Source organism: Oncorhynchus tshawytscha, linkage group LG12 (assembly GCF_018296145.1).
Source record: "Oncorhynchus tshawytscha isolate Ot180627B linkage group LG12, Otsh_v2.0, whole genome shotgun sequence".
Classification (NCBI taxonomy): domain Eukaryota; kingdom Metazoa; phylum Chordata; class Actinopteri; order Salmoniformes; family Salmonidae; genus Oncorhynchus; species Oncorhynchus tshawytscha.
Genome location: NC_056440.1, coordinates 65,734,786 through 65,748,173, shown reverse-complemented (window position 1 = coordinate 65,748,173; position 13,388 = coordinate 65,734,786). Strand labels below are relative to the sequence as shown.

General features: G+C 41.9%; 1 protein-coding gene across 1 annotated transcript; it reads right to left on the bottom strand.

Annotated features, from left to right (window-relative positions):
* Positions 1 to 2,218: 2,218 nt before the first annotated feature.
* LOC112264059 (cytochrome b5) lies at positions 2,219 to 5,728 on the bottom strand. The gene is made up of 5 exons (XM_024440663.2): positions 5,392 to 5,728; positions 4,139 to 4,267; positions 3,955 to 3,978; positions 3,816 to 3,850; positions 2,219 to 3,690 (listed from the first exon to the last, which is right to left on the bottom strand). The coding sequence occupies exons 1-5, from the start codon at positions 5,578 to 5,580 to the stop codon at positions 3,600 to 3,602; spliced, it is 468 nt and encodes a 155-aa protein (XP_024296431.1). The 5' UTR covers positions 5,581 to 5,728; the 3' UTR covers positions 2,219 to 3,599.
* Between the last annotated feature and the right edge of the window lie 7,660 nt (positions 5,729 to 13,388).

The following is a 13,388-nucleotide window of genomic DNA, read 5'->3' as shown; positions in this document are numbered from 1 at the left end:
GTAGAATCTGTGTCAAAGATCACAAGACAGACAGGGTATTCTCAGACTAGCCATTGCCACTGGGTCTACGTCTCACCAAACAGTGGAAATCACAAACATATTCCCTTCAATTTGATCGACCTCTACACTCAATGCTACCCCATTGATCACCCCTTTTAGTTGCACCTTGCTCCGGAGAGCAAAGCACACCACAGGTTGAGCCAAACTGCATGACACGAAGCACCCGCTTCCTCTGGGAGGCAGATACACAAAAAATGGAAACTTTCACAGATGTAACCATTCCCAGTTTGAAACATATGGGTCAGCCAAAAAAAAACTGGAATCCACTCTTTCCAAAATCTCACTCCTACAGTTCCAAAATCATCTTTGGTAGGATTCTCAGAGCAAACGTTGGAAGACTACCACACCTGTCACCACATGTAGGCCCACTATATTTTTTATTTTTATTTTATTTTACCTTTATTTAACCAGGTAGGCAAGTTGAGAACAAGTTCTCATTTACAATTGCGACCTGGCCAAGATAAAGCAAAGCAGTTCGACAGATACGACAGAGTTACACATGGAGTAAAACAAACATACAGTCAATAATACAGTATAAACAAGTCTATATACAATGTGAGCAAATGAGGTGAGAAGGGAGGTAAAGGCAAAAAAGGCCATGGTGGCAAAGTAAATACAATATAGCAAGTAAAACACTGGAATGGTAGTTTTGCAATGGAAGAATGTGCAAAGTAGAAATAAAAATAATGGGGTGCAAAGGAGCAAAATAAATAAATAAATAAAAATGAAATACAGTTGGGAAAGAGGTAGTTGTTTGGGCTAAATTATAGGTGGGCTATGTACAGGTGCAGTAATCTGTGAGCTGCTCTGACAGTTGGTGCTTAAAGCTAGTGAGGGAGATGTGTTTCCAGTTTCAGAGATTTTTGTAGTTCGTTCCAGTCATTGGCAGCAGAGAACTGGAAGGAGAGGCGGCCAAAGAAAGAATTGGTTTTGGGGGTGACTAGAGAGATATACCTGCTGGAGCGTGTGCTACAGGTGGGAGATGCTATGGTGACCAGCGAACTGAGATAAGGGGGGACTTTACCTAGCAGGGTCTTGTAGATGACATGGAGCCAGTGGGTTTGGCGACGAGTATGAAGCGAGGGCCAGCCAACGAGAGCGTACAGGTCGCAATGGTGGGTAGTATATGGGGCTTTGGTGATAAAACGGATTGCACTGTGATAGACTGCATCCAATTTGTTGAGTAGGGTATTGGAGGCTATTTTGTAAATGACATCGCCAAAGTCGAGGACTGGTAGGATGGTCAGTTTTACAAGGGTATGTTTGGCAGCATGAGTGAAGGATGCTTTGTTGCGAAATAGGAAGCCAATTCTAGATTTAACGGTTGGTTAAATATGGTATATGGTTAGACTACTTGGTTTGTAATCTGGAAATGTACACCTCAAAGGTATATACACTCAGTAGATGAATCTCTGATTTTAATAGTGCCATTCTTACACTTTCACACCATCGCACTTCTTCCAGCTGTCTAATGTCCTACCCAGATTTCCGACAATCTAATTCTGTGCAGGACAAGATATAGGCAGGAACTACATGAATGCTGTATACTGAAGTGATGAGTCAACTGCAGAATGTTAAAATTCCAACCGTAGCTATTAAATGGAATTTTATATTACAACTTTCAAAATATTAATATGAGATACCTTAAGACTTATAGGAAATGTCAGTAAGAGGTTACAGTGGATAGCTGAATGAACTGAGCCATCAGTAAACAAATATTTCCTTAGTATGAGTACCTCAAAAATAGAGAATGACCAGCATATCATAAACGCACAAAGCTTATAAAATCGAAACGTCACTCACAATTGTATTAGAATGAGAGCACGATTCATTTTTACTTTCCATGACAAGGGCAATGTCAGACTCGACGGGAATGATTATTTCAAATGGGACTGGTCTTTGAAGTATAATAAAGGTCAGTGGCCAAATGGAATATGTTGGTTATCATATGTACAAATCAGTATTAGAGTCTTGGGCAGATTGTTTTCAGGTGCTTTTCAAGTATATATTGTTGACATACCAATTAAAATTGGTAGTGCAATTGAGTATCCACATATGCTTTCAAGTACGGCCATTTAGCCACAATGCCCACAGACCCAAATGTACACTTAAATGGCACGGTGACCAACACCACAATAAATGAACAGCTGACACAATACGAATGCAAAAGTGTTTTATGCCTTCAAGAGTTCAACAATTTTAGTCCAACCATTAGAATTCACTCACAGGGCAGCAGTTAAGTGCTAAAGGATGTGCATAGGAAGAGACAGACATATCCTGCACAGTGTTATGCAATTGAATTAACACAGGTTATAATACACACCAATTCTCATACTTCATGTTTTTTAAAGCATAGTATCACCAAATAAATGCTTAGTGTAAGACTAGAAAAGGAGAGTTGATGATTTAAAGTGAAATGTACTTATCCCCAAGACAGCAAAAGAGAATACTGTAGATTGTGTGCAGCCTTCGTAATGCAAAATGTTGATTGCCTGATTTCGAGTAGGCCTCGTTCTCTCAATGCATGCAACGAATAGCTGAACATAAATGAAGTACTTTTAATGAGGCATGTTGTGCAATCAAGTCATTGGTTCAAATCAATGATTTAAGTTTGAAATGACAAGTTGCATGACAATGTACTCTCAAGCAAACATACATTAGAATGCTTTGTTGCTACCTTTTCCGATGTTATTCAGTCACCAGAAATTATACTGGGCAGCAGTCTGAGGAGAATTAAGACTAACAAGGATTATGCAACTCAACGCTATTCAGAATTCTCCGTAAGAAAACAGCATTATTTCATAGATATGACCCCATAACCTGTGTTGCTATGCCCTACTACATTTCTACTTCCTAGACCTACAGTCAAACAGATGTGGGGTTAGCCACAAAACATGTCTGAACAAATTGTGTAATACAGAAAGCTCCAAAAGTATTGGGACAGTGAAGTGACACCCCCCCATCACAACCTTAATGTTGTCATTGCGTGCTGTGAATATGGGACCAAATACACAAATCAATGTGCCATTATCTTTGATCCCCTAAAATGGGGGACCATGAACAAAAAGTGCTGTAATTTATAAACGGTTCACCTGATATGGATGCAAATACCCTGACAGTCTGCACTTTAACAGCATAGTCCTTGTATCATTTCAAATCTAAAGTGCTGGAGTACAGAGCCCCAAAAAATATAATAATGAGTCCCAATACCTTTGGAGCTTACTGTAAGAGTCCCACAAAGCAGATAGTTTAGAACATTTGCATATGAATAACTTAAGACCACACAATAATTACTACAAAAAGGCAGTGAGTTAACACTATGAATAGATAAGAAACCAATGTAAAGACACTGAGGGGAGAAAGTTTCCAGATGCATCTTGCCCAAAGCCTGTTGGATGAGGTGTAGAAAAGAAAGCCAAGGGGCAAGGAGATTGATTTGTCCTTGTCCGCACCTCTGAAAAGTTGTGTTCAATGGGGGGGGTTGGTCAAACATGTCAAGGCCTCCAGACAGAAAGAATGAGAAGAGACAGCGTCAGGGCTCAGGGAGACTTGCGCTCCTGCATGTAGTATCGATACATGATACCCACAACAACTGCAACTATGGCAGGTATTAACCATGTTGTCCACGAGCTAGAGAGAGACAGAGCACTTAAACATTCAGCCAGGGAACAAACAGCTCAGTGAAGAATGATTAGGAGACAGAATACTTAGTCAATGCAAATGGAATAATCAAATTCTTATCGCTTATGACTGACCTGGAGCCATCTCCTGAAGTTGTAATGAATTCTTCCTGTGGGAGAATTTGTTGTTAAAACAAAGTTCAAGAGTTAACATTAGCAAAATAGGTTTTAAATTATTAAACATTTTTACAGAACATTTACTTGAATACTTTACCTTTGTGCCGTCCTCCCGGTCATCCTAAAAGACAAGGTGAAATAATCATTTACACATATACAATCCGAATAAATCATGCCACAGATTTTTGTTCCATCATTAATTGAAAGCTGTTTCAAAGACACTTTTGAACAAACAAATGATTTTGCAATGAGTGCAACAGCTGAGCGAAAGCAATCTGTACCATCTTGAGCTCCCCAATGTAGTAGTTGATGAGCATCGCTCTGGCATCTTTAGAGTGACCAACATCCTCAAAGCTCACTGTGGCATCTGTACCGGCCTGTGCCATCAAAACATCCTCACCTCCTGGATGCTGGAAACAAGTAAACTTACATTAATCATGATCCGTCACTACCAAGTTGGAATGTAATCACAGACTAGACAATTGTAGCATATGACATCCTACATGACATGGATGGCTTATATTGTCATAAATATCAATATGGTAAGTGTTAAATAAAGCTATGAACTCTTATTCTCTGATATCCTCAAATGACATATTGGGATAGATTGAGTCATCATAATGGTTAAAGCTCAGTTTAGTTTTTTGTTGGCAGGCTTACTCTTTGAAGGTAAAAAAATCTTAATGTGGCTTTTCTCCACAAATACAGCTGTGATAATGTAACACATGAAAGATGTCATCCTGAAATCCAGAACTTGTTTTGCTAACATTCCACTCCTTATACTCTGCCATTGTCAAATTGTAAAGCACGACATGGAGTGGAATGATAACAGACTGGTACACCATGATGCTGTGCCATTTGCATTGTATTTGGACTTCTTTTCCCATTATACCTTTAACATTACATGCGAGTCGCTCAACTGACCTCTTGTAACCGCCATAGCCACTTTTGTAACATTTGCCGAGTGGACTAAAGTCCCAACGGTAGTTATAGGTACAGTAAAGGACCAGGCAAAGATGAACTAACGAACAATGAGGAGTGTCGTGACAAAATGTTGCAGTTATATTTAGCAAATTAAGATAACTAGTAGCTAGTTCAAACCAAGCAAACTATTTGCGCGTTAACTATCTAACGTATATCCAGGCGCAACATTACACCACATCTGTTATTATTGGGACTATGCAGGTAGACAAAAATAGCAAACAGTTACCCACATTACATAGCTAGTTAAACAGGCAAAACACACTAGCCAAAATAATAAATACTATCGCTGGCAAGCTGCCTCAGCCTGTGTTGACTGGGTGTTGTATAACTAACGTTAGGCTGTGGTAGCTAGTTAGAAATACCCATACCTTCACACAGGTGCATTGTTACTTTACAAGTTAGTTGGTTATCTAGCTAGACGTTTAGGTTGGCTTTGGATACGAAATGAATTTGAAACCAGACAACGGACAGAAGAGACCGAGATATGAACTACCTAGTAGTGTCGTAGCGAGTGTTACGTTAGCTTGTAACAGTGGTATTTTGAGCTTACCTCTGCCAAGAAACTGGTGATGTTATAGACTTTATCGTGGATGATAAGCCATGCGTCCGTGCGCTTATTATGAGTTTTTACTTCTTCCAAGGTGTAGTATGTCACATCGCTGTCTGCTGTCTCTGCTGCTGTGTGAGTCACATCAGCACCGTTTGTGTTGGTCATGTTATCTTTAATTTCCTCGCTCATTCTGTCTAGTTTAACACGCTAAGTCCCTTAGCTATACACTTTGATTATCCAACGTGAATGACGGTTCGTGTATCCAAATGCCTGTGTTTCGTAGGAAAATACACAGCAAGCCACGGTTTCCCCCTTTTCAACCGGCATATGGAAAGGAAAGGACCAATGATTTCACTCCGGTGTCACCTTCCAATGAACGTGTATTACATTTTAGACAAGTAACCAATGAAAGGCAACATTGTAGAATTGTAACCAATCACAGGTGACCTTTGGATGATCACGAGACCTCGTCAATTAGCACATCAAATCAAATCAAATTGTATTTGTCACATGCGCCGAATACAACAGGTGTAGTAGACCTTACAGTGAAACGTTTACTTACAAGCCCTTAACCAACAATGCAGTATTAAGGAAATACAAAAAAAAAGTATGAGATAAGAATAACAAATAATTAAATAGCAGCAGTAAAATAATGATAGTGGTGCTATATACAGGGGGCACCAGTGTCAAGGTAATTGAGGTAATATGTACATGTAGGTAGAGTTATTAAAGTGACTATACATAGATCATTACAGAGAGTAGCAGCAGCTAGAAGGGGGGTGGGCAATGCAAATAGTCTAGGTAGCCCTTTGATTACATGTTCAGGAGTCTTATGGCTTGGGGGGATAGAAGCTGTTTAGAAGCCTCTTGGACCTGGACTTGGCACTCCGGTACCACTTGCCGTGCGGTAGCAGAGAGAACAGTCTATGACTAGGGTGGCTGGAGTCTTTGACAATTTTTAGGGCCTTCCTCTGACACCGCCTGATATATAGGTCCTGGATGGCAGGAAGCTTGGCCCCAGTGATGTACTGGGCCGTACGCCTTGCAGTCGGAGGCCGAGCAGTTGCCATAGCAGGCAGTGATGCAACCCGACACGATAGTCTCGATGGTGCATCTGTAAAACCTTTTGAGGGTTTGAGGACCCATGCCAATAATTTTCAGTCTCCTGAGGGGGAATAGGTTTTCTCGTGCCCTCTTCACAACTGTCTTGGTGTGCTTGGACCATGTTAGTTTGTTGGTGTTCTGGACACCAAGGAATTTGAAGCTCTCAACCTGCTCCACTACAGCCCTGTCAATGAGAATGGGGGAGTGCTCGGCCCTCCTCTTCCTGTCGTCCACGATCATCTCTTTTGTCTTGATTACGTTGAGGCAGAGGTTGTTATCCTGGCACCACACTGCCAGGTCTCTGAACTCCTCCCTATAGGCTGTCTCATCGTTGTCGCTGATCAAGCCTACCACTGTTGTGTCGTCTGCAAACATAATGATGGTGTTGGAGTCGTGTTTGGCCATGCAGTCATGAGTGAACAGGGAGTACAGGAGGGGACTTAGCACACACCCTGAGGGGCCCTCCTGTTGAGGATCAGCGTGGCAGATGTGTTGTTACTTACCCTTACGACCTGGGTGCGGCCCATCAGGAAGTCCAGGATCCAGTTGCAGAGGGAGGTGTTTAGTCCCATGGTCCTTAGCTTAGTGATGAGCTTTGAGGGCACTATGGTGTTGAACGCTGAGCTGTAGTCAATGAATAGCATTCTCACATAGGTGTTCCTTTTGTCCAGGTGGGAAAGGGCAGTGTGGAGTGCTATAGAGATTGCGTCATCTGTGGATCTGTTGGGGCGGTATGCAATTTGGAGTGGGTTTTGGGTTTCTGGGATAATGGTTTTGATGTGAGCCATGACCAGCCTTTCAAAGTACTTCATGGCTACAGATGTGAGTGCTATGGGTCAGTAATCATTTAGGCAGGTTACCCTGGCGTTCTGGGCAAAGGGACTATGGTGGTCTGCTTGAAACATGTTGGTATTACAGACTCAGTTGAGTCAGGTTGAAAATGTCAGTGAAGACACTTGCCAGTTGGTCAGCGCATGCTTAGAGTACACGTCCTGGTAATCCGTCTGACCCTGCGGCCTTGTAAATGTTGACCTGTTTAAATATCTTACTCACATCGGTTCAGACAGCGTGATCACAGAGTCGTCCGGAACAGCTGGTGCTCTCATGCATGCTTCAGTGTTACTTGCCTCGAAGCAAGCATAGAAGTAATTTCGCTCGTCTGGTAGGCTTGTGTCACTGGGCAGCTCACGGCTGTGCTTCCGTTTGTAGTCTGTAATAGTTTGCAAGCCGTGGTACGGTGTAGTACGATTCAATCTTAGTCCTGTATTGACGCTTTGCCTGTTTGATGGTTCGTCGGAGGGCATAGCAGGATTTCCTGTAAGCGTCCAGGTTAGAGTCTCGCTCCTTGAAAGCGGCAGCTCTACCCTTTAGCTCAGTGCGGATGTTGCCCGTAATCCATGGCTTCTGGTTGAGGTATGTATGTACGGTCACTCTGGGGATGATGTAATTGATGCACTTATTGATGAAGCCAGTGACTGATGTGGTGTACTCCTCAATGCCATCAGAAGAATCCCGGAACATATTCCAGTCTGTGCTAGCATAACAATCCTGTAGCTTAGCATCTGCGTCATCTGACCACTTCCGTATTGAGCAAGTCACTTGTACTTCCGGCTTTAGTTTTAGCTTGTAAGCAGGAGTCAGGAGGATAGAGTTATGGTCAGATTTGCCAAATAGAGGTCGAGGGAGAGCTTTGTATGCGTCTCTGTGTGTGGAGTAAAGGTGGTTTAGAGTTTTTTTCCCTCTGGTTGTACATGTAACATGCTAGTAGAAATGAGGTAAAACGGATTGAAGTTTCCCTGCATTAATGTCCCCAGCCACTACAAGCGCCACCTCTGGATGAGAATTTTCTTGTTTGCTTATGGCCTTATACAGCTCGTTGAGTTCGGTCTTAGTGCCAGCATCGGTTTGTGGTGGTAAATAGACAGCTACAAAAAACTCTCTTGGTAAATAGTGTGGTCCACAGTTTATCATCGAGATATCATCGAGAAAACCTTGAGACTTCCTCTTAATTTTAGATTTTGTGCACTAGCTGAAATAGTGTGGTTCACAGCTTATCATGGAGATGCTCTACCTAAGGCAAGCAAAATCTTGAGACTTCCTCTTAATATTGGATTTTGTGGTATAGTCACAGACTGCCACCAGTCATAGTCACAGACCGCCACCCGTTGTCTTACCAGAGGCAGCTGTTCTGTCTTGCCGATGAATGGAAAACCCAGCCAGCTGTATGTTATCCATGTTGTCGTTCAGCCACGACTTGGTGAAATATAAGATATTATAGTTTTTAATGTCCCATTGGTAGGATAGTTTTGATCGGAGCACATCCAGTGATTACACATTGGTTAATAGGACTGATGGTAGAGGCGGATTACCCACTCGGATTACCCACTGTCTCTTCTTCATGCGAATGACTGGGATTTGGGCCTTGTCCTGTGTCTGAAGTAAGTCCTTTGCGTCCTGATATCCAGAAGCTATTTTGAGTCATAAGAGACGGTGGGAGAAACATTATGTACAAAATAAGTTACAAATAACGTGAAAACACACACACAATAGCCCGCAGATGAACTTCCCTGAGACGGTTTCTGACAGTTTGTGCAGAAATTCTGTGCAAACCCACAGTTTCATCAGCTGTCCGCATGGCTGGTCTCAGACGATCCCGCAGGTGAAGAAGCCAGATGTGGAGGTCCTGGGCTGGCGTGATTACACGTGGTCTGCGGTTGTGAGGCCGTTTGGACGTACTGCCAAATACTCTAAAACGAAGTTGGAGGCGGCTTATTGTAGAGAAACGAACATTAAATTATCTGTCAACAGCTCAGGTGGACATTCCTAATGTCAGCATGCCAATTGCACACTCTCTCAAAACTTGAGACATCTGTGACATTGTCTTGTATGACAAAACTGCACATTTTAGTGGCCTTTTGTTGTCCCCCAGCACAAGGTTCATCTGTGTAATGATTATGCTGTTTAATCAGCTTCTTGATATGCCACACCTGTCAGGTGGATGGATTATCTTGGCAAAGGAGAAATGGTCACTAACAAGAATGTAAACAAATGTGTGTCCAAAATTTGAGAGAAATCAGCTTTTTGTGCTTATGTAAAATGTATGGGATCTTTAATTTCAGCTCATGAAACATTTGTTATTTTTCTTGAAACTTTATTTAAGTAGGCAAGTCAGTTAAGAACACATTCTTATTTACAATGACGGCCTATAACACCAACACTTTACATGCGTTTATATTTTTGTTCAGTGTAGTATGTTTCTCTCCATCCAGTGATAAGGAGGCAGTGGGAGGCTACATGTACAATATTGATATGCTGGATAAGGGGGGCACTGACAGGAGTGTAGCAGAGTTTTTATCAGACCTGCCTGATAACATACACACAGATGTCATGCATTACTGTCATCTCATCACCAATATAGACAACCCCAAGCAAACATTGCTCTGAGTTTGAACTAATAACAGATGATAATGTAGTAACATGAATAGTAATTCATAAAAAGTCATGTCATTTTCAAGAAAACACAAAATACTTCCACTTATATCATGCTTTTCATTCTATAAATATACTACACGAGCCACGTTACAATTCCCACCTAGTTGGTTACCTAGTTGCGCAATGCGTAAAATGTTTGCCTTTCATGCCAGTAACCCGGGTTCACTTCCCTGCCTTTCACTGCATTGGTGTCAGAAGTGGGATGGCGGCCATGAGGCCATCGGAACGCACGGGCAGACGTGTGAAGGGGCTTGAAAGAATGTCGAATCACAGGGACGTGCCTTCTCGTTCAAAAGGAAGCAGTGTAGCAATCCATGTTATAATGTATGAGCCACGTTACAATTCCCACCAAGTGTGTTAACCCTATTGACGTGGTGTGTAGGGTGTTTGCCTTCCACGCCAGTGACCCAGGTTTGCTTCCCTGCCCCACCGTTTGCTACAATGCTACAAAACAAAACAAAAATGGTGATCTTCACATGCTCCACAAGATGGCAGTGAGTTAATACACTTTGGCACCTGTGTCTAAACTAAAGACCAAACACCTTGAACTTTTGGATTTATTTTGCTTTGTTCACAGAGGTCCCTCTTGGGTCACCATTGCACTATTCAATATACGTACAGATGTAGGATCTTCATTTTAGCTAGTTTGCTACAGCAGGAAAATAATCCTGCTGCAACAGGAAATGTGAATTATTATGCAGATTACAATTAATTACATTTTTTTTGTAGAGGTTGATACATTTTTAATTATAGCAAATCAAGTCTGACATTTTAAAGTGGGAATTACAAACTTTGAATACACCACAAGTTTGCATTTCCTGCTGTGCAGGAAAATTCTCAGCATTAAATGAGTGATCAAATTAAGATCCTACATCTGTAGGGAATGATATGAAGAAATGTGTAAGAATGGCAGTGCCAAACCATACATACAGAATATCCACCAATAACAAAACAGGTGTCACCTGTTATAAAACAGGTGTCATCAACCTCTTATATGAAAGATCTCCCCTGAAAATATCTACTCTAATGTTGAGTAAAATTAAGCCTCCCATAAACTGGAGGACATTCTTTCAATCCTTCAAATGCACTTATTTCAAAATAACACGTTCACCTAATCTCCAGCAGATAGGCTGTTTGCATCTACAACCGGGGAATATCTTTTGGCAGGGGTCTGAGTTATCTCTCGAGCTGTAGCCACATCTCAGGGGGCCCCGTGTTAAACACTTCGATAACAGAAGGAACAGTCAGCCAGCAGCGAAGCAGTGTGTCATTAATACTCCTGTCTTGTCCTTGCCCTCACAGACTAATTGCTCTCACTAGGGGGAAACAAGGCATCCCGGTGTCACCAAAGGCCACACTCCCTGTGACATAATCTGTGCAATTAGGCCTGCCCTCAAGGCAGGTAGATACTGGTCTTGAAGCTGACTGGCTGCAAGCGGAATCATAATTAGACGTTTCATATTCTTGTAGAGTTCCTGCTCCCCCTGGGATTTGTGTATGGAAGACCGCACTTCATCTGACCTATCTTTCCATCAAGTATATTTTCATAGCTTAAAAATGACCCTGTGTTATGACATAAATCCAGTCCACTCCTAGTCAACCACCACCTTTTAACTAAATTCAACAAACTAACAAACTAAAGTACTGTGAGAATGATGATATGAACCTTTGACATCTGGCATTTCCACTGTGATCTTCACGTTGGTGAGCAGAGTACAGCTGAGACCTGTGATATCTGTGTAATGTGACTTCTGTTGGCAGGCTTTTATTCTTAGTGACCCTATTGTATGAACAACAGCACCTCAGATCAATTGTATGAAGCTAGTGTTTTGCTGCCCATATTCAGAGGGGTCACAGACCACGTTCTCCTTATTTTCAGCCTGTCACAGACAGGTCAGCAAACTCCATTCTACACACACACACAGTCTCAGTCATGGTGCACCTATGTCTAAATAACACATTCACCTAATCTCCAGCAGATATGCTGTTTAATATCATGTTGAACCAAGGACAGTTGTTCATGTAACTCCCATGAATTGCCATTGAGAATGAAAGTAATGGGTTAAGTAAGCCCAATTTAGAAAGGCATTTGTGTGTCAACTCAAGTAGCTACTTCTCTGTTCTTACAAATTAATGAACTATTACTTTCACCTGTACAGAACTTTTAGGAGAGCTGTTGTCTCAATTAGCTGTCTCAATTCATTCATTTTCACATCCAATACCTAATGACTTTGAGGGAGGAGGTTGGCACATAAACACAAAAAGGTAATGTGGTCACTGGCCACCCACGAATATTCATTGTTCTCTTAAACAGTCATTCCATGGCACAATACAAAGACACACTGAATAATGCCTTCCTTCCTCCAGGCACTTCCCGGATGAGGAGCGGGTGGTTGTTGAACTAAAAGCTTTGCCGCCTACAGTCCCAACAAGAGCCCTCGTGGAGAGTGTGCCCGTGACCGGCAAACCACAGGTGGCACAGATCAACAGTCACTGATTCATCAATCATAATCAGGTGTGGCACAAACATAAAACATGATGGCCACTCCACAGAATGTGACAATTAGACAAAGAGACACGATGGCAAAAGAGCAGGTAAAAATCGACATAACTCCAGCTACATGGAGTTTACCTGTTAACTGGAAGGCTGGATACCAGATGAGACATTTTTCTGTGCATTAATCTATACATTATTGTCTGAGTTTTACTTCAGTTCTTACAACTGACTGTCACCATAAAGGTGTCGAGAGAGAGCCATATGATCACGTCACACATTGCGGAACATACTGTACATATCAGTAGGCCAATATGCATGAACACTAGATGGCACTACAAGGTCAAACTCATGCTGCCAACTTACTCCTCAGTCGCATCAATTGTTCCATTTTCTGTGAAGAGGAAGAACTGAAAAGGAATAAAACACAAAATTCACATGGTTGATTTGATTCACACATCCAGATTCATTATTCCTATTTATAATATATTCATCAAAGGAACACCACTCAGCATGTCCAGGGGGCACGGGAAGTGAACACAGTGGGTGGTGTCACGCATGATGGGAGAGACATTAAACACCAAACCAAAACAGCAATAACAAACAACAACCAACAAAGACTATCATGATGGATAATTGGGGGAAACATTCGCATGAAAAGGTTTCGATGCCACTAGAAACCCTCTTGGCCATCTAATGACAAAATTGCTATGTGCCCCATTGACAATAGCCTATTCCTTAATGCAGGTCATTTGATGACAACATTCTATCTGTTACCTCCTTTATCTTGCCTTTCCATGAATTTACACTATGCACATAGCAGATTCTTTGGACCAGACAGATGGTGGTGTTTATACACAGAAAATTGGACAGTGATTTCCCTGTTCTGTGCCTCTCTGTGTCTATC